This window comes from Pungitius pungitius, chromosome 5, assembly GCF_949316345.1.
Source record: "Pungitius pungitius chromosome 5, fPunPun2.1, whole genome shotgun sequence".
Taxonomy (NCBI): domain Eukaryota; kingdom Metazoa; phylum Chordata; class Actinopteri; order Perciformes; family Gasterosteidae; genus Pungitius; species Pungitius pungitius.
The window spans coordinates 18,307,793-18,329,507 of NC_084904.1; the positions used below are offsets into that span (position 1 = coordinate 18,307,793).

At 42.8% G+C, this 21,715-nt stretch overlaps 2 protein-coding genes across 3 annotated transcripts; both read right to left on the reverse strand.

Annotated features, from left to right (window-relative positions):
* Positions 1–50: 50 nt before the first annotated feature.
* On the reverse strand, positions 51–8,598 carry dgcr8 (DGCR8 microprocessor complex subunit). The gene is made up of 14 exons (XM_037481343.2): positions 8,473–8,598; positions 7,104–8,041; positions 5,805–5,970; positions 5,473–5,615; positions 4,907–5,276; positions 4,592–4,789; positions 4,280–4,381; positions 4,032–4,130; positions 3,554–3,636; positions 3,263–3,363; positions 3,056–3,162; positions 2,806–2,933; positions 2,323–2,436; positions 51–1,851 (listed from the first exon to the last, which is right to left on the reverse strand). Exons 2-14 carry the CDS (start codon positions 7,761–7,763, stop codon positions 1,768–1,770), a joined length of 2,355 nt encoding a protein of 784 aa, XP_037337240.2. The 5' UTR covers positions 7,764–8,041; positions 8,473–8,598; the 3' UTR covers positions 51–1,767.
* Positions 8,599–9,396: 798 nt separating this feature from the next.
* tango2 (transport and golgi organization 2 homolog (Drosophila)) lies at positions 9,397–21,480 on the reverse strand. Of its 2 annotated transcripts, none has more exons than XM_037481352.2 (10): positions 21,299–21,480; positions 20,876–20,935; positions 20,474–20,592; positions 17,356–17,444; positions 15,621–15,740; positions 15,303–15,420; positions 11,686–11,753; positions 11,410–11,560; positions 10,615–10,719; positions 9,397–10,243 (listed from the first exon to the last, which is right to left on the reverse strand). In XM_037481352.2, exons 3-10 carry the CDS (start codon positions 20,527–20,529, stop codon positions 10,123–10,125), a joined length of 828 nt encoding a protein of 275 aa, XP_037337249.1. In that variant the 5' UTR covers positions 20,530–20,592; positions 20,876–20,935; positions 21,299–21,480; the 3' UTR covers positions 9,397–10,122. The 2 variants fall into 2 exon arrangements, with proteins under 2 accessions (XP_037337249.1, XP_037337248.1); XM_037481351.2 differs by having other exon boundaries at positions 11,410–11,563.
* Positions 21,481–21,715: the final 235 nt, after the last annotated feature.

A 21,715-nucleotide genomic window follows, 5' to 3' on the forward strand; every position in this document is an offset into this window, starting at 1 on the left:
TCTCTACGTTCACATGGCATTCTTTCTGGGACGGAATAAAACCAAATCCGTTCTAATCATGAAGACATTTTATTTGCATAACAAATATCGCTAAAGTCATGGAGCTCAGGTTGCAATACATACTTCATTTTTCTAGGCAGCAACTTCTCAAACAATTCATTGGTACAACTCAACAGACACATGTAAAAGCATTTTTTCTTCTCACACTGACACACTTGGCAAGACAAACAAGGGAAAGCACATTCTTATAGCGATCTACAACATCACAACAGCCGCCATGAATAGTTTGTAGAAAAAAATGAAATCTGCTAAATATTTGTCAAGTTGCACAGCAGTTTCCATTTTGTTCCAGCAAATAATGGGTCTACTTATTTTCTTCTGATATTGGGGTTTCTACTGTGCAGTTTGCAACATTAATCCTGTAAAATGCATAAGACTAAGTTTTGGTATACACACACACATTCATCAGCTTCTGTTGCACTAAATGACTGTACCAAGTCAATTTGAAAAAGGCTGCCTCTGTAAAAAAGAAAAAAAAAGCGTTCTACCTGTAATCAGAAAATACTGTAACAATGGCAAACAAACTACACAATCCATTAAGACAAGTCTTAAAAATCTGCACAGGCTGGAGGCATTTGTCCTTCAAGTATCTGATGTTTTAGAGGCAGTCTTCAGAAAAGTTCTAATTTGCTAAACAATAAATGCTTTATCAGGTAAAGGGGGCTTGGTCTCTCCACTTTGCATTGAAGGGTGTGTTAGGTCCAACGTAACATGTTCTACTTCAAGCCCTTCGTGAAATGGATCAACTAAGGCAACATGATTTGAGTGCACCACAACTAAAAAAAAAAAAAAGCTACTGAAATGTACCGGATGGTTATGTTTGTGGGCGATGGTACTTCAATAAACAGCTACCATGAACTAAGCATTAAGGAAGTGAACATTTACCCTAAACATTACGGTGCTGTGTACTCGGGTTTACTGCAATGTTCCTAGTCCTGCAAAAGCAAACCAGGGAGAAATTAATCAGGAAAAAAACAAGTGCCTCTATATGAAAGTCACCTCAAATACGCCAAACTTTTTTTTTTGTCAACAGCATGAGCAGTCATTGAAAATATATGACAGGACAAGTGCATAACAATAGATCTCAATAGTCATCACCTCACAACGCATGTTTTTAAAATCGTGCAAACCGGGACAGCAGCAGTCCCTTCTGAGGAAAAGAAAATGGCGCATTTTGTATTTGTTACACAAAACACCAACTATTAAAATACCCAATAAACAAGTAACTTTGTTTTCCAATAAAATGAATGGTATAAATACACAAGTACTAGTAGTCCCTTTCAAATACTCAAGCACAAACGGAAAAAGAAATTGGTGCTGGTACTCTGACACTTCCAAACAAAACAAAAAACTGTAGTGGTTTTTCAATCAAACGAGCATGCATTTTTATTTTGACGTAGTTCATGTGCTATCAGGTCATGTTACCTCCTCTGCAGCCTGGGTGTCTGGTTTTATTTCCTCCCCCCTGTGTGCCATGGCAAGGCTGCATCCTGAGAGGCGGACGGTACATTGAGAACCAACCTCAACGTTTACCAGCTGAACCAAATCAAACACGGGCCAAGGGTGCGAGGAGTTGAAGCGGCCCAGTCGAAGAACAAACCACGTTGTCATTAGATGTTTAGATGTCAGTGATGCATAATTAAGGGCTGTGATGGCTGACAGTGACCTGGTTTCAGTGCCGAGGTTCTCCAGTGATTCTTCGGAGACTTAAACGTCAACAGTGCAGAGGGGTTCACTCCCTGGCTGGGCGGACTCCATTATGGTCATCTTGGGTTTCTTCCTCGTTTCCTCCTGGAGTGCGCATTGGGAAAGTTATTAGAAATAAGTTTGCTCGATTCTTGGCAGTGTCATTTGGACCACACTACACCGACTGCTGTGCTCGTGATGCCTGCAGTAAAGAGGGCTAATTGGGACCCTGCAGAGTTACTGTTTGCCCAAATTACATTCAGAGCTTCATTTGGATCAAAGCTACTACCCTGTGATTCGCTTCAAGGAGCTCCCTGGTGACAAAATGTCTGTACAAGTAAAGTCCTTTGCTTTGAGAGGAAAAACAGAAATAGAATCAAGATAGCGAGATTTGCTGCAATAGACAAAGGCCCATGGAGGCATTTGGACATGTCACCGTGTAACAGAGACAATGAGATTCATCCTTTTATTAACAACTATGGTTTTATAAGGAAAAATTACTAACCTTTAAACAACAATTTCCTAAAATGTGAGTGCAGTGTTATTTAATTAAAAAATTAAATTAAATTCTCTTACCCTTTGCTTGGCTAGTTTCCTCATTTCCTCTTGCAGTTTGTTCAAGATATGAAGGTTTGGCTTGTTCTTTTTGGCAAACTGCTGGAGCTCTATCACACTCTTGTCAGAGCTCTCCTGCAAAAGATTGGTTGTTTTAAATGTCATTGAGCCATGTGCCATCCTCAATACCGAGACACGTAGTCTTCGTATTGAAGTTAACAAGGTAATTTGTTAATAAGACAAAGGCAGATTTAACGATGATCAGATTAGTTCTTTTTAAAGTGGTATTCCATAACTTTTCCATAAGGGCTGATTTAGCACAAAGGGCTCATAAGGTTCAGCATAAGAAAAAAAAAATACATTCTATTTCTTTGACTTGGTTTCGACATTCACAATCTGGACGATTACATGAGTTTCCAGAAATCGAAATCGAACAGAAAGCCCAAAAAAAAATTGTTTTCTGTGACCACAGCTTTTACTACTAGGTTTAAAGAGAGTACTTACCTTCTTGACCATCTTATTGCTGTCTCTGCCGTACATGCGCAGCAGTGAGCCCCAGTTCTTCACGTGGGGGTGAAGCATCTGCAGGATCTTCTGAGACGCCAGTTGTTTGCCAACCCTTTTGTTCTTGCCTGGTTGGCACATGTACCAAAGAAACGTCATTCAAAGCTACACGCATGTTCCCTCCACAGGGTCAAAACCAAAATGAACACTGTGTCGTGTCATTGGTGGATGAGGAAGAGACTCTACTTACACCAGCCACGCACAGTGTGCTTCCCACAGGTCATCACATATTCACTCTTCTGGTTTTTCCCCGGAATCACCTCAAACTTAATGCTCGTGTCTCCCATTCCATGGTTTCTAAATGAAAAGAAACATACATACATTTTAAATACATCATTGTGCCGGCAGGTCTGTCACAATGGTGACCTTAAAAAGGGTTCGCTTAGATAATGCTTACCTTTTAAGGCACTCGTGAAGAATTTGATATGGTGAAAGTAGTCCTGCTTTGTTGGTCAGCTCATACACCCTTGAGTCTTCTATATTGATATGATTAAAATACTGCGGAGCAGAGCAAACGGGATCACTAAGGATGCATCGACAGTCAAGGGGAAACAATATTTCAGTAAAAATCCTGCTTTCAGGAATCAATTTTGGGCAGACGTACTTCAACATTAGCTTGAACTATTCCACAAAAACCTGAAGGTTGAAAATGAGACGGGGGTAGAGGGAGGGGTGGGGGGGGGTTTACCTCCAGTTCATCGCCCTCAACAGGCTTCTCCTCCGAGGTCTGCTTCACAAAGTCAGGGATGAGGATTTCCAGTGTGGCTCGAGCTGAAGTTTACCCCAAATTCCCAGTGAGAACAAATGTTACAACTGTAGATTTAACAATTCAACCATCTGTTGTAACTCATAAGAACATAGCCTTTATTTTAGCCTTCGCCTCAGAAGGTGCCACCAAAGTCTGTTGGTAACAAGTCATTTTTAGTCTTATAAACAAACTAGGTACCAGTGATTATTTTATATGCATCAGCTGATTAAAAACTATAAATCACAATACATTCCAGTCAGTGTAAAAAAAAATAAGTACAATGACTTGCATTGCCAAATTCCTATATAAAGACTTCACAGCAATCACAATGTCTGCATCCACAGAACTCGGACACAATGTATACCCCTTTGTCAAATACACAATCACAAAGCTCAGTACTGGAAATAAAAGAACGTACCAGCTTTATTCTTGGCAAGTTTTTTACTGCTTGCCGTTCCGGTGCCGTACGTAACTCCGTCTATAATGACCGACGCTCCAAAGGGCTCACTTGGGTTCTCTGTGGGACGCACAAATACAGTTGGGTTTTATGGTGCAAATTTACACATTGTGTATAAGGAGCGAACAGCAATTTACAGAGGATAAGAAATACTGGTTAAAGAATGCTAACTTATTTGAAATTCCCCCCCACCCCCAAAAAAAACTTACCACATTCAAAAAAGTTGTAAACAGGTCGAACCTTCAGGACACGTTGCATATATTCATGCAAGATGCAGACTTCAGACTTCCCATTCGGGTTGATGACAAATTCTGTTATGATAGAAAAGTTGGAATACATCAGCAAACAAAAACTTTGAATGGACAGCAACAAAAAGCCTTTTTCAAAGTAAAAAACAAAACAATACTTTCTAATAATGGGTTATTTTTTACGGATTCACACACCTTTTGCCAAAGATCTGAAGTTGACAATTAGCAGGTTTGTTTACGTTTTTAACAACTCTGAATCTATGCTACCGCTACCTTTCTTAGTGGGGGCATCTTGGACTGACAGTGTGATGAGTTTCTGGTTGGCAGGCAGGATCGGCCTCTCCGATTCGGCCTGCTTCCTCTTCATGTCTCTGTTGAACTGCCTTCGCTCAGCCCAGGTACGAAACTTCTTCACCGTGACTTGTTCAAAGTCAAAGCATTTTTCCAGGTAAAGGCGAAACTCTTCAAGTTCTGTAAGGAGGTTTTTAAAAAAAAATCAAGTTATGCAACTCAGTGGCTAATTGATGACCTTCAGCAGCAAAGACAACGTTTACCTTTAAGAAGTCGGTCCCTACGAGAAGCCCTTACCTATCGACTCGTCCTTGCACACCTCCACCTTGGCCTTCACCTGCCCCAAGGCTCCGTGGGCAATTTCACAGAGGTGAGCATCTTTAAGCTTCTGGTTCCTCTTGGCTGTGGCTGCGGCGTCGTCCTCCTCCTCTTTGTCGCCCTCTCCGTTTGGCACGGCGTCAGCCACAACGGGGGGAGGGAAGCCGTCTACCTCCTCACCCGTAGCGTCCGACTTGTCCACCATCTCTTCACCATTTGCTTCGTAGCTGGGCTTGACAGGAGCCTCCTCTGACATGGGCGTCACTTCTCCATTTAGCTCCCTTTCCTCATTGTCCTTCATTTTCCTGTAGTGGAGGCAGGGGATGCTGCTGGTAGGAGGGTCGTGTTTCTGTTTGGAGAAAGAAATCCAAGGTTTTAACCAGAATGTGAACAGGAATTTCAAGAGCTGAGCAGGAACGATTTCATGACCTCAAGATAAAAAAAGAAATAGATTAGACGGGAGCAGAGAGGAGGTCATGTGGGGCAGATACTGACCACCAACTGAGCTGAGCAGAACGTTTAAGTAGATTAATCAGACATCTTACCCGAATGCTGCCAGTCCCAAGAAAGTAGGGTCGGGACCAGGTCACCACCCTGGTCTCTCTGTGCAGGTAGACGGGAATACCAGAGTTATGGAATGTCATGATCCATCCATCAGGTAGAGGCTCGGTGGGTGGACGCCCACGACCTGGCATGGGGGGGAGGGGGGGGGGGTGTAAATGAAGCCAATAATTACTATAATATCCCTTTTGGGGGAAACTTTTCTAATAATGATGATTTAAATCAGGGATGAAACCTGTAATATTACATGCATTCCATAGTGCTAAAACCACGTTTCACTATTCCCAGCTCTAAAACAGACAGATCCACCACTCACTCTTCAAGACAGTCTTAATTTTGGTCATCATGGGCTGAACGCCTCCCTCCTCCCCGTCTGACGGATGATCGCTGTCCCCGCCGTATTTGTCCTCTGACGGACGCATCTTTTTGGGGACTGGCATGCCCTCCTCGAGCAGAGCATCGACATCATTGTCAAACTCCTCCTGGAAGAGTGGGTGGTTAAGGCCGGGAGAAAAGGATGGGTCACCAGTGTAAGAGTTTTTAAGAGGATGTGAAGCCAGAAGATGAACAATTGGAGAAAATAATAAAACCAGGCAGCATTGAAGTAAAACTTGTCATTGTACTGAATTCAGAAAAAGATTATATTGAACCTATATATCTATCAACTTTTATTAGAAATTAAATTACAAATGAGAGCAGCTTTGATTTATCCTTTTTATAACTATTTCATCAGAAAAAAGGCACTAACCTCTTCCAGCACCTCACTTGACATTTTCAGTAATACAAACCAACATTTCTATAAATGTCCGCTGCTTGATTTGATGACTAAACGCTGACTGAGGCAGCAAAGGTCTTGCGTGTTGCAATTTTAAACCAATAACTACAACATTCATTATTCTCCGTTCCAGCTGCCCTTTTTCTACGTCATGATCCCCAATGTCCTCTTCCAGTTCACAGTGACCCTGTCTGTACGGTTTCCCTGTAGCAAATAGCTATAAAACCTACAACTCTTGATTTTTTTAAAATCATCAGAACAGTTTCTGAATAGTGACTGTTGCATAATTAAAAATGTACTTTTTATGCTTTGTTTGCCACAAATCGAACTCCATTCAGCTGCATTGTATTGTTGTAGAGGGAATAAATAACACAAAACTTATCTAGATGGCTTCAGGAGTATATTAATGTGGGTGACGCGGCCTCCTTTAGGCTGCATTCCCCCTAAAATCGGCATTGTTGTGTTGATTTGTAGGGGTGTCTCCTGTTATTATTAGATGACATGGTCCAATAATCCTTTTTCATTTGGAAGTCAGTGTATAATAAGAAATATTTTTACGGCACAGCACATTTTCTCCTCAATACTGTGACAGTTGTAGGTAAGCAGCAATACAACACTATTGATGTTAGTATTGCTTTTATTTTTTACTGAATAACCTTTTTTTTGTTATTTCTATATCAGGTATGCCATCGCTGTGGTATCAGAATCAGAATTTTCTCTTGTTTGGACCATGTCATAGGGCTGTAGTAGGCCTGCATCATTCCTATTGGACAGTTGGGGGCAAAATGGGTGTGTACCTGAAACTGAAAAAGGTTACTGCGGACACAAGAACGGACGTACCTCATAGGAGAAAGCCACGGCCTCCTCATCTGCTTGCTCCTGCTGAACTATGACCTCAGACTTAAAGCCACCCAGCTCTGCGTCGTCATTATCCAGGAAGTTGTCGTAGAGGTCATCCAACTCATCCAGGACGGCAAACTCTACCTTATTTTCCAGGTCTACCTCTGCCTCGTCGGCTCTTCTGCCCGCTACGTCGTTTCCCTCGGGTACTTCCAGCTCGCTTGAGTCATGCAACTCACCATTTACGCTGCCTAAGCCATCACCACTTCCTCCCTCCTGCCCTTCACCCGTGTACAAAACCTTGCGGTCTTTGCTATTGCTGCTTTCAGTGAAGCTTACACGGATCTTAACATCTCTGAGCAGCTTGAGGTCTGGTAGGAACCCGGTGAGTTGGGGAGCGTGGCGGGCCGTCCTGGGGCACGGCGGGATGGGATTAGCCTCATCGGAGAGGTCGCTATAGAAGGTTATCGAGGGCTGCTGTGGGTTGGCTTCCCCGTCCCCTGGGGTGTACGTGTATCCATCACCACCAGAGCTAACGTCCATTACCTCTGCGTCACTGGACGTTTGCAGGGGAGGTGGTGGAGGTGCTCTGCCCTCATCTCGGCCAAAATCATCAGGCGGCTCCAAGGGGAGAGGGGGTAGCACATCATCTACTTCCATTTCCTCTCTATAATGAACTACAATTTATACAAAACGGATAACTTATTGTAGAATCCGACCTGTTTGGAGACTCTGCTTATCTAAAGCCAGAATGCATGCAGAAGCACATCCCTTTATAGACCACGTACCAGAGGTGAAAATGCTAAGCTGACTACATTGTTCTTTTCATTAATGTAGACAGCTTTCAGAATCACTGTCTCAATTATTGGAAATCACAATGCATTCAGCTTAATATGGGATCTAGGCACTGATCATCCTCCACTGGTGTCTTCTGGAAGCTAGAAGAAAGAAAAAAAAAATACCAGTGAGAGATTTCAGTCAAGTTGTTCAGCTTTAGGAATAACGTTATCAGCGTAACTAGAGCTATGGAATATTAAACATAGGCTACTAACTGGTGCTACTACAGAGGAGCTTCAGTAACACACTTCAACGTGGGACGATGGTTAAATATTTGGTTGCTATTGACATAATATGACGCTAATTAATCTTCAAATGACAAGCAAATTAATCTCAAAATAAAATAGCGAGGGACCTCGTTGTAGCGCATCTGTTCGGTCTCCAGCGGCACATCGGGCCCCCGGTAACGTTAACGTCTAATGCTAAAATGTTAGCAACCGATCATATGGCTGTACCGTTACAGAGGTACACGGCTGCAAAACCCGCCGAGCTATTGTGACAGCAGTTTTAATACATACGCATACATACTCACCGATAAAAATGACACGACGGTATTCGTGCAACAAGCTACCTTTCCAAAGTATTATACACTCAACGCGGCGCCATACTGACTCAACTGCCGCACCGCCATCTTGAAGAAAAACACAGCGGCAAACCAACTCAAGTCCCGCCTCCCGGTACCGGCCTTTTTTATAAATGATCGATGAACCGGCCTATCGCAACGGCCTTCATCGACGCGTTCTTGTGTCATTCAACCAGGGCCGTAGAAAGCATGAGTCGCGTAGACGGAAGTTCAGACCGCTCTACTTCCGACATCGCGGTAGACTTTCTCCGTGTCCCCTGACAACACGGCTAGGTTTTTCTTTTGTGTTGTCACCGCCAGTGTTTGTGGTAAAATAGTAATGTTTTAATGAAGCAATAAGGTACGAGAGGCTGTACTTTATTGTCAATAATGTTACAGTTCGAGGGTGTTGTTAGGTAAATATTTACTGTTGAGGGGAAGACTACATATGGATTATAGGCAATGCAATACCTAAACCTGCCAGTTGGGGTCACTATTTACCAAGTTAATTGAATAGTGGGTATGGTGTGATCATTAATTTCCATCAATTTATATGAAGTTAATCATAATTTATTGAGTTTTAAAGGTAAAAATAGATTAGAGCATTACTGTGGACCTAGACAGTCCCATGGCTAAAGAGGGGCTCAAAATCTGACAGTAGATCATAATGAAAGTCAAGTCATATTAACTGAGTTACTGTTTTAGTTGGAATATTCCTCTTCAAAACTTCAGAAAGAACAGAGCAAAGATTTTTCCTATGTTTCTCTGCCACCTAAGAGGAATTACTAGTGTTCTCATGTGATATAAATGAAAAGCAGTAAATTGGGTGTTAGTTAAAAAAAGGGCTCCTTACAGGGCAATCGTGTCAGCAATTAACAAATAGAAGACCGAGGGGAGTGCTTTGATACATTTTTTATCAAACAGCTGTAAAATCCATTATTTATTTCTTAATTTTTCTCACCCGGGTAGTGGTCAGCAATTGCCTCAAACGGTTTGCATTAAACTATGGGAAAATATGTTGTAAACAACACTGACGCTACTTGTGCAGTGTTGGACCAGAACTAATTACCTGCATCACAGTACTCAAACATTTTAAAAAGCAGAGACAACTCTAATCTATAATTCTTACCATCAATTTAAATTATATGTTCTCTGGAAATATACTAACGTCCCAATGTTTTCCTATATTGTAAAAATAAAAATAATTTCAAATTGTAGTCCAGAAACAATTTAATAATAAATTACCTTGTGTATGACTGCAGTGATTACACATCAAAGCAGGTTACCAGCAGTCTGATATGCATTAGTCTTTAGAAGCCACCCAACCCTGCTGTTTTGTTATAATATTTTCATTTACAACATTTTAACTGTTCTTTGGCAATCTTAAATTAGCAAACATTTTCAAAAGATGCATTTCAGATCGAAAGTAAGAAATACATATCACTGATGTCAATGAGGCAGCAAGAATCAACTAGCTCAAAAAAAGTGCATACGGATCTTCATTTTCACATGATTGCTACGGTGCAGCTTGAGGGGGAGGTGGAGGAGGAGGAAGGTGGTGGCCGGCGGGAATGAAAGGTGACATAGAAAGGCACCGAGTGGCTTTCCTCCATCATGTCGTCACACCTGCAGTTTGAACTGGAAAGAACTGGTGCTCCATTCGCCCGGGTCCCCGTTGAGCATGGTGCGCTCTGTGAAGGTCACGTTACCTTCTGCATCTATCAGGATAATTGTATTGGTCCTAAATGGTACACATAAGCAAACGAAAAAATAAAAACGAGGAAAAAGACCTCCAGAGAAAGACGGGCAAAGGGCAGGAGTAACACTGTGGACCACTACGAGGAATAAACAGTCACAACAGCGGTGTACAAAGTGAGCCGGCGGTGGAAGGCAGAGAACTGCAGACCTTCTGGCCACAGGAAAGGTCTCCACATTGGCTTCCAAGTGCAAGCAACCCCCCCCCCCCCCCCCTCCGCCCTTCCCCTTTCATTACACAGGGGATTTATGTGGACCTCTCTGTTCTCTCTGCTGCGTCAGTCACCTCGGGTGAAGACAAGCGGGGGAGAGAGAGAGAGAGAGGAGAGAGATTTAGCAGGAGAGGACGACACTGACCTTGTGCCATAATGAGGGGAGCGAACAAACACCGCCGACTGAGCCTGGATCTGCTGCTTGGTGTAATCCTTACCCTGGCTCTCGTGAATGGGATCAGGTGTGTTCCTGTTAAACAAACCCACAACACACCTCTTTGAGAAGCCTTACAGAGTAAGCATCCATGCACATCATCCACGTCGGCAACGTCTTTACTCAATCTGCTTTGTCCTTGAAAATGTCGTCTTCACTCACAGCTCTTCTGAAAATATCTCATCTCATCGCAAAAACGGGTCATGCAGTTCAGTCACAATAACCTTTACACATAAACAATAGTAGTTTGGGAGTGGATATAGATGTTGAGCATCTTAAATATTACCGTATCTCGTTTGACAAAAGCACAATTAGATATTTTAAACTCAAACATCTAATTCCAGTAATGAAAATGAACTATCATAACTTCCTGGTGTCTTAGTTGGTTTTCTAAAAAACCTCATAGTGATAAAGCCACGACTTTGTCCACAATATTGTCACTTCATAATCACCGTGCAGATGTTCTCATGCAACTTTTAGCCAGAAAGAGAACCAATGTCCAATTTAAACGTTTCCGTCTGTCTGCACGCGTTGAATTTATCATTCTATGCCACATACATCACCGAACATGCTGATATTTTGCAATGTTCACTATAAACATCATCAGCCAAAGCCTTTATATCTACAAAAAAACAATGTATGCTTATAGGATGGTGTGCAGACTAAAATAAATACAACATGTGACCCGACAGTGAGGAAGCATCCAGGTAGGGGGTGACCACTCACAGTTCTTTGTTATTGAGGACGTTGAGCAGCTCCTGCACCAGGCCATCGCAGGACAGGGACTGGTCGCTGACGACCCTGCTGAAGTGACTCTTGCCTTGCAGCACTTTCCGCCACGGAGAGTCCAGCAGCGCGTTACTCAAGCCATAGATTCCTGCTGGAGATGTACAATAATTAGCTTTGGAGACCTTGAGGCAGAAAACGAATAAAGCGAGATGAATAGACCACGGGCCGAGGGGGGAGAACAGTTTCTACAGCAACCAGAGTAAAAACACAGACCTGGTTTCAGATGGATGGGTTCGGGACTGCCTCTGTTTCCATAGTAACACATAAAGTCTTGTTTGGCTCTACATGGGACACAGAAAGATGGAAAATCACAGATTGCATTTGGTGATGATTAAAGTTTTTAAGTGTAATTATGAGGGCTGTGTTAGAGTAACACGGCTTCTCTGCTCTTTAAATAACACAAATATAGAAAACGTATCTACCTTGTACCCTATACATACTATGCAGTGCACCCCCATAAGAAAAAAAAGGAATTCATTTGTAGAGGCAATAAAAATGGGGCAATATTTAATGGCATAGAAAATGGAAAATCCATCCTGAAAGGAACAACTGGTTAAAATGAATGCTCCAAAAATACAAACCAGTGCTACAAACAACTACGAGTACCACAAAACCATTTAGTTATAGTGTTAGATCTCTTAGCAAAGTCCTCAGAGGGAACTTTTTCCGTCTGTAAAATCTGTCTGACATCAAGGACATCAGTGACTGCTTCGATGCAGGAGGGTGAATAATAAATGATGCGCAAATCCTTTGAAACCAGCAGCCAAATTCCATTTTGATGTCAATTTCATGACAACCGTACCAGTGGCATCCGTCGATCTGAAGTGTGGCGCAACACCGCTTCAACATCGGACTCTGAAAGATTCCCAGTCAAGATCTGAGACAATACACGCGCCTGCGTTTAACAAGTAGGCAGTGACTCTACTAATTAAATGGAGCTACATCATCTGACTGGCCAGTGCATTATAATCTACTCCTTGAAAACTGCCATGGAATGAAGATTGGACAACACACACACAGCAAATGATAAGAGCTAAACATGCTCGTCTACAAACAGTTTCCCCTGAGCAGAGGTTGTCCTTTGGTGTTTGTACGAGTACTATTTGGTCTTGTGTAAACTTCCTGGAGCAGAAGGTCTTATGAAAAGGCCGGACAATGTGTGTCCAGGCAGCCGAGACAGAATCCTCCAACCTGAAGGTTGACATTATATTGTTTGTGAGTATTACCCGGTCTAAATAAACCACAGCTTTTCCTGTGTTTCTATGGTTACAATGAACACAGCAACACTGACCACTGTTGACCCGAGTGACAGCAGTCACCCCTCAAATAATGCGCGTCAACGGTAGCTGCCCAGTAAGAAGCAGATGTCCCTGTAAACTGAAGGAAAACTGAAGAATCTTGTTTCAATTTCTGCAGGAGGGCAAACAAAATGTCTGGAATACTAGTCTGAACTCAACGACACCTGGAAGCCCCTTTGTTTGTGTACAAACGTTGCCCCGCGATATGCACCGAGCTGAGCCTGGTGCAATCGCAGGATATGCAGGGCGATGGCTCTATTTCTGCTCTGTGCCCCCGGCTAGAATAGAGAAACATCAGGTGTGCTGTGGGTTGATTTGGGCTGAGATGAGGGAAGAGCGGGAGGTCAAGGCCACTGAGCAGAGAGAATGAGCAGGGTGGGGGGGAGGATGGGGTTTGGGGTGGGGGCTTTTTCGGATCTCGGTAAGAGAGGTAATCAGTATGCTGGCTGGGGGACGATCTAATGAAGAGTCCTCTATGCCAACGCTTCGGAGCAGTGTCCCCATCGCCAGCTGTGGCGGAGTTGCCTGGAGATGGTTGGATGAGCTTTCGACTTCGTCGGTTCGGAATGTAGATGGGCCTGTTGGTGGGGGCTCTGGGGCAACGGCGCCGTGCCCCCACACACCTGAACGCGCACACCTGCATCTGTTTGTGTGCACCCACACACGCAGAGATTAAAAGCCATGGAAATGGCGTTTGGTGCATTGTGAGCGACTACACGTCCGTTTACCGTTGAGTGAAATGTCTCAAAAGCTGATGGAAAACTTCTCCTTTGGCAAAATAAAAATGATTATTTGTAGTTCAAAAGTATTCAGAACAAAAATCCAATTAAGTAATTTAGTAGTGGTTGGAAAAACAAATATGCATAGTGGTTCTTCTTTAAAATGCTGGCGATACCTAGGAATGTGCAAATCCGTTTCTAGCCAAGACTTATAACAGACATTCAATAAAAGTAATAATATCTGGTTGTTAACTTCAAAGTGAGAGTGACGTGAAATAGTCAGTCAGAATCAATGTTTGATATGCTGCCCCGAAAGCTTCTTCAAGCAGAGAAGATCCTAAAACTAAATGTAAATATACATGGTATCAGCTTCCAACGAGGTAAAGTCAGGACCAAATCAAATGGTATGCTCAACCCCAAAATGGTTATAGATTATTATCAACGCTTTACTGGTTTAAAGGGTATCACAATTAAAAAAGGAGAAGTGCATCATTTAGGGCCAGGCTGAAAGATGTCTGTTTGGATTGTGTATTAAGAGAGCAGCCTTTCTCCATCCGTGCATTTCAATGAGTGTGATCACACAAAGGCGGAGTGAACACAGACAATGTTTAAAAAATAAAAAATAAATAAATGTTGGGCACATTTTGTCCTCCACAGCACCATCCAGAATCTTGTGCTGGTTCCAGATGAATGAAAAATCCCCATAATTGTAATATAGTGCTGCTCGCCATCCACCAGATGTTGTTATCGATTTGGAAAGAAACCAGATGCCTTGTTTTCCTCGGAGTTGCTGTGCACACGACAGTGGAAAACAAGCAGCCCGGTAATGAGGGTGTTTAATAAGAAGAGTCGAGTGTCATCTCTGACTGTAGTGAAAGCAGCTCCCATCAGGCTGGGTGTTTTAGGACCGAACCCGGGATAGACATATACACCACCAGAAGGGACAGATGAAAATCTCAAACGAAACAACAGCAAAGCGGTGTATTTTCTGTTCACTTAAAAAAAACAGTGCATATGTAACAGCTGCACGGTTCCCATCTTGCAACAAGTCTGTGAGAGACATTGAAAGACCGAGAGAGAGAGACATTAGCTCACCCATTTACTAAACTGATTAAATCTGATAGCAGCAATTGTCACTTCTGTTCTGTCAGTTGGAAATTCAAGGACCAATTGTTTCAATAGATTGCATCATATTGGAAGTTGGCAGCAATGACTAGCTGACATCATAGTTCTGCCCAACTTAAATCCAAAAGAAAAGACAGGCTGAAGCAAAGGAACATCCACCTTGAGAGCTGATCCTCCTTGAGGCCATGTTACCAGGATACGCGCATCATGAGACCGAACCCCTCTGTGGAAACCTTGATTTATTTTCTATTTTTTTTCCTCTCTCACCAGGGACACAGTTGGATAGGGCAATGTGTTGGAACTGAACCATCAACCACTTGCTGGCAGACACTGAGACCTGTTTCCATGCGGATTGCCTACAGGGGCCTTCACCATGACAACTATCTTGGTGTGCACTAATCTTTGTTTTTCTCCCCTCTGCCAGAACACAACCTTCAGTCAAGTCAAGCCGGTGACACAAAGGAAAAGAGAAAAGAAAATTCTAGATTTTCTTCACTTAATGTTTTCCTTCAGAAATGTAAGGAAGGGTTTTTTTCAGTTCTACCTGCGCCCAACAGATGAGAAGCAGCCTTTGTGGATCATGTCGAGGTTAAGTCACGACCCAAATATCTCAGTTAGATTTCTTTGCTGACATTATGGAGTAATGCAAACACATCCCAGCACTAAAGATTCTCAGGATTTCACTCACTTGAACTCCGCTGTGAGGAGGTTGAAGCCATTGTACGAGTGGCTTTCTGCCGACACCTTCTTTAGGTAAGAGTAGCTGTCCAGATCCTTCTCCATGAGGTAGTTAGGAACTAGAAATCCTACAGAACAACAAAGGTTACAAACAAATATTTCTTAGATGATGCACAGCAAAAAAAATCCATTGACATTCATCTCAAACTTGCAGCACAGCCTCCAAACAGTAGCCAAAAAAGCAAAATGCAGAGTTCCCTCCTTAGGGCGGCCGGGCTCAGCCTTAGAGACAGGGACTGGAGCTTGCACATCTCGATGGTTGGCTCACCTCTCCCCTGTGCATCGGGGTTGAGAGCCCCTTCCATGTAGTTGGTGATTGCAGCCAGCCTGCCCCGCTTGCTGATGCCCAGCCACGATCCTCCTTCCTTCCCACATTCGAGGTCCAGGCCTGGGAAACACAAAGTAGAGTTTATTAACCACAGCTCCAGTATCCATCACACTTCACCTGGATGTAAAAGGAATGCACGTCAATAAACAATTAGAGGTATAAGTAACTCAGGAATAATGACTATTGTCGAAAATGACAAAAAAAGATTCACTGGCTGAGATTAGTAAAAGTGATCCATAGATTGGATCAATTCTCACATTCAATACCCTGAGCATCCTGTTTTTTCCCTATTTTACACAGTGATTCAGCCGGTGTTCAACACAGGCAACTCACTCACAAGAAGTACATCATTGGAAACTAAAAACATCATAAGAACTGGGTTCCATCGATAGAGCTCTGATTGCTTAACGACAATTAATTAATAGGGTTTCATATACAGATCATACAAACACATAAAAATGGGAAATTTGTCACCAGGAAAGCACAAAATTCACAATATATGACATAATAATTAATAATAAAATAACAAATTCAAGGTAACGGTTGTTGAGAACGTTAATGCAAACCCCCAACTCACAACCATTACAGCAACTTGTGCTTTTAGTGTAAGACATACAGACAACAATAGCCCGAGTGCAAATACGTCTTATGAAACACTGTTGACTGTCTTAATGTGATGAGAAAGGAGTAAGTCCTTCGATTGGACCACCATCATGTGTAGCCTTGGCAGTTATTAAATAAACTCAGTCCGTCAATAAATCCGTTGTTCTTCTTTCCACATTCTTCTCCTTGAAATCGACATGGAGCAGGCAGACGGCCTGTGCGCACGGCACTTCCTGTTGATCAATGAGGACAGGTCCACTTACCCCGGCAGCGGCCGAGAGAGCCAAATGGCCTCGCTCCTCTGGGAGGAAATGGAAAGCTGGCCGGACCCCCACAGGGAGCCGTAGCTCACTTCCCTTCTCGTCATGCTACGTCTCCTTCAGGGCCCCCTCCTACCAAGCCCCCCCCCCCCGAGCCCCGCGGATGAGGCAGAGACATTTATTCCTGTCACACGGCATAAAGGCAGCCATCGATTAAGAGGCCGCTACTGGAGTCCTGACCCCTCGTGGGAAAAAAAGGGGGGGGGTGGGTTAAGAGAGACTGATGAATGATGGGGCGATCACTGCATCTCTTTCTCCCCCCCCCCCAAAAAGGATGATTGATTTCCTATGCTCAGCTACAACGTGTATCGAATATCAGTCAATTAAATATAGTTTACAGCGGGTGGGGATATCCCGGGATGGGGAGGAGGAGGAGAATCGGACTCGTGGGTGGAGCAGACAGACTTTTCCTCGATTGTTGAAAGACGTTCAGGGTTAAATAAAACTGTAGTCAAACACTGCTAAATATCCAAAAGAGAGCTTCCAACACACATTGCATCGCTCTGCATTTAAGACAAAGTCTTTATGGTTGTTAAAAGGCATCATCCATGGCCTGCTTTGGGATTGTCTTGTTGCAACGTTCCCCCGAAGGAGCCTTCCAAACGTAGCGACTGACCGGGTGACACGAAGGCCAGGTAGAAGACAACGCCTGAACTTCACAACACAACTAACGTGTAGAGCGCGACTTTAAAACACAGCGAGGAGGTTTCCATTTTATCACTATGCGAAGGAAGTGAAATGCCCGGACTCACCGCTGAGGATCTCGGTGTTGCTCGCCCAGAAGTCTGCAGCTTTGGACGGCCGGCTGTAGAACTCATCTCGGTTTGCAGCCAAAATTAGCCTGTGGAAAAGGGAGCGACACGACGGGATTTAGAAGCTGTTCCGTTTTTTGTCGTTCATTCTGTGAGCCTGGTTCATTCAATTTTGTTTTAAGTGGTTTTACTGCAAACAGTATGAAGAATTGTAATATTTGTTCGGGGTCGTGGTTTGGGATTCAGAGAGGCCCCGGAGTCCTGCGCCCTTGGGGTGCCTCAGGGGAAAGATAAGTAAGAGAACATTATTATTACATGGGACATACTGTATGATGCTGACAACAATGTTTATCTGTGGCCTTATCATTTTTTGACCTGGTTTTATTTAACGCCCCTTTAAGCCCACCGAGATGCTTTTGAAAGGAGAGCAGGGAGAAATCAAATAAAAGCGTTTCCAAATTTGAGGGGAAATGCATATGAAAGCCTGGCGTCTGGAACATATTTTCATAGAGCAAGCCAATTCTTCAGATGAAAAAGTAGAATCAAACAATTTCCTCTAAACTGCACAAAAAGGACTCAACGCCATTTCAAATACGAAAATATGGCTTCATCTGACATGAAAGATCTAGCTAAAGCATCTCGTGTTGCCAAGCTGCTCGCCCAGGTGTTCTATCACTTTTTACTGCCGAAGCGAGGCTACAAAACGTTTACTGCTGCCGCCTCGAAGCGAACAGCCTGATCGCTGTCAGACAAACAAACGGCTGCGTGGCAGCACTACACCTCCACGTGTGTTATTAAATCAGGGCGTCGGCGTGTAACGGTCGCTTTTATCCACGCCGTCTTACAGTAAGTGCGTTCAACCAAGAGCGTACACAACCAGAACAACAAGAATCAAGAAAGTAACATTTATTCATGAAAGCCAAACTAAAAAAAGTGAGTTACATCGAAACCTATGCGCTGCGTCGGGGGGTTCGTGTCTGATGGGACTTTCTACGTGCCCTTACTAGTTGGTCACTATCAGGTTTCTGTAAAGATTAAATAGCATTTCAGCCGAGAATCAGCATGCGAATCTCCAACATATTCGTCAATGATACCAATTGATGTATATATATAAAATTTGAGTTGAGAAAAAAGAAGAAAAAAGCTAATGAAATATATTGTCTTCTATAATAGCTGTATGTTCTTTCTGAGCTTCCAATGCCCCCCCCCACCCCCTCTTGATCTTATTCGGGGGCTCAGATCTTGTTAAGAGCAAACAGATAAATCAAATTGGCCTAATAGGGGTCGACCTTGGTGGCTGTTCCCATGGCACCAGTGTGAGCTGCAAAACAAGGCTCACACTAACGATGCAACACCGGAGAGAGCATCTGCTATCGGATCCTGCAGGAGGGAGGGGAGGGGAGCTGTGGGGGGGATGGAGCGAGCCACTCTCATCACAGTCAGCCAGCTGCATCATGTTGGAGGGTTGGTGAGGCATCAAAGCTCTTCACGAATACCAAGCTCGGACTCTCGGTCCATTCAGTGCACACAGCGCTTCGCAGGCTTGGCAGCAGACCCTTTAGGTTCATGTGGAATGATGTATTTTAGGATATTCGCGTTTCCTACAGGATCATATGTATTTTTTTTTAAGACCCCGTACGTTCATCTTGCATCAAAGTCATGTAGAATCTCCAATGTATACCTGGTATTTTGGGAAAATATACTTAAGATATTTAATGTCTCGAGCAAAAGCTTGAGATGTTCTACTGACGGGCTGCCACAATATACAATGACCATAATCATGTCCCACACAAGCTTTCCTCTAAAAGCAGCTTTGGGGTCAAAATGTCAACTCCGTTAGAGCACACAATTTAATTGGCAGAATTTGCCATTAGTAAAATCATACTCTTAAGGGGAAAAAACACTTTTTTGCGGTTTGTTTATACAGCCACTTCTAAAAAGGGAGCTTTAAAGTGATAAGCTTTAATCATATTACAATGTTGATTGCAGTACTGCCTTGGAATAATGATAATAAAATCAGCACAGGCTGGATATTGACTTTTGAAATATCTCAGCATGTGGGTAATCACTGAGTCATTCATGCTGAACATGAACCCATTTAACCATTGTGGGTATTTTCCTAACCGCTAACTGTTTCGCAACGTTACTGAGATCTTTGATTAAACCCAATTTTGTCCAAGTATTCTGAACATTCCTTTTGATTAGCACATCACTGAAGATAAAGAAGACGACCCCTGCAACCAGTAGTCTAGATATGGCACTGATGTCACCACATTAGGACACAGTAAGTTTCACCTTTCTCCAGGTGGAGGCCTGACTCAGCACTCATGCCACACACCTAGGCAGTGATCTCAGGACTCCGACTCCCAGAGGGAAGAACAGAGATGAACTCTGGTCAGGTCGAGGGTTCACTCTCGAGCTTAGCAAGATTATGGTGTGCTGGATCAGTTATTCAATTATGGCAGTGCATAATTTAAATTAAATCAATAGCTGTTCATGTCATCCAGTAAGAAAACTCAGGCAAGATTGACATTTCTATAAAATAGATAAATCAACAGAAAAGAAAATGTCTCTTCCCTTAACTTTTTTCTCACTATACGGTTTGTGTGAGCAACTGTCAAAGCGTCAAGTGGCAAAGTAGAACATCGTGGAATCAGATGAAACGCAGAAGATTGCAGCATAGCAAGAGTGTGACTGCAGTGATGTCAAGACTTGACACCTAAAAAGTTTTTTTTTACCGTATACCCTTTTTTAAATAAATGTATTCATACATTCCGTTGCTGCCTGGTTGTAACACTTCCCTGAAGCCATATGAGACAAGTAGAGCAAAACTTTTTTTTTTATACATGTCTTTATAGCTGCATAAAAAAGAAAATATCATGCAACGTTTTTAATTTCAAATATCTTTTAAAAACAGACAATTGTTTATCAAGATGGTACCAATTAGTCCGTACTTTGGGATCTTACAATGTTTGATCCTAAACTTAAGACGTGCTTAAGATTTTAATTGAATATAAAAGACACATTTATCAGCCGCTCTAGAGACAAAACTCTTTGCCCATTTGGATATGCAAGGGTTTGCAACTTTACTACTTGGACTTAGCTACTAACTGCTCACCTGTAGGCATTTTTGGATGCAGGCCGGGGGTCAAACTTGAAGAAAATGATACACATGGATGGATGTGGCGTTGACCAAGTTTCACTCAATCCTCGCCTGCCTTCAGATCTGAGTCATGTCTGACGAAGAGAAAAACAACACAAACCAAACTTAGGAGGACAAAGCGCCCAGCGGTGTAGCAATAGAACATGTATGTGTGCCAAGAATAACAATGAGACAAGAGTCGAGAAACAAGTGTTGGAAAACAGGGTTGGCGTCTTCCAGTTTTTTTTGCAATAATACACAAACCTTGGGGAACATATCTGGATGACAAAGACTTGGAAATATTCATGTCCAGATCTTGAGAATGCACTCATGACAAAAAAATACCTTACCTATAGTATGGATTAATTCAATACTTACACAGTGCACTTAGCTGTAGAACAACAAATGGAGCATCCGGGGTGCATGCTGTGTGTCCTCCTGTACACATGACAAGCGTTCAGAACAACAAGTGGCAGGCATTGTATAACAAAGGGTTCGCTCTCTAAATGAACTGCAGGGACAGCAAAGGTTCCAATACAACACACATTGCCGTCCATGCTTCACAATGACACTCAATGACGATACTGCCGAGTTGAGTCAGGTAATTAACATAATTACCTCCATGAAACAATTTAACGTTTCAGCAACACATGTTGACCTAAGCAATAACAAGCTAACGTTAGCATCTAGGCAGCTAATTACGTAAAGATAAACCGAGTAAACTTTAGCGACCGCTACCTGCCTGTCCTCGGTTTTGTATACATACGACTCCAAATAATAACTTCTAAGTTCGTTGTTTACCTGCTGTGTTCAACAAAGTTTACTGTTGTGTAGTGTCGGCGAGTTGTGCTTGCTGTATGGTTTCACTTGCTGTTGAAACCTGAAAGGAAGTGTACATCCAGAGTCCTCTCGATTTGCTACACAGGTTGTTTCATAAATCTCTCTAGCGGGAGACAGCATTTAGTCTTTGTGCGTTGGTTTAAGTTCCGCCCACCTTAACGCTGTCGGTGTGTAAAACGAGTGCTCTTCCAACAAGTCTCTGAAGTACGCTACGATTGGTCAGTTTACAAGATATAAACAAACCACAAGCTAACAGGAGCAGTAGCAGCTATATTTCCGGCTATTTCAAAACAAAACCATCACTATTATTAACATTATTTAAAAAAAATAGATCTTTCTTATTAAGATCAGAGCTCGAATTTACGGCCTAAAAGGTTG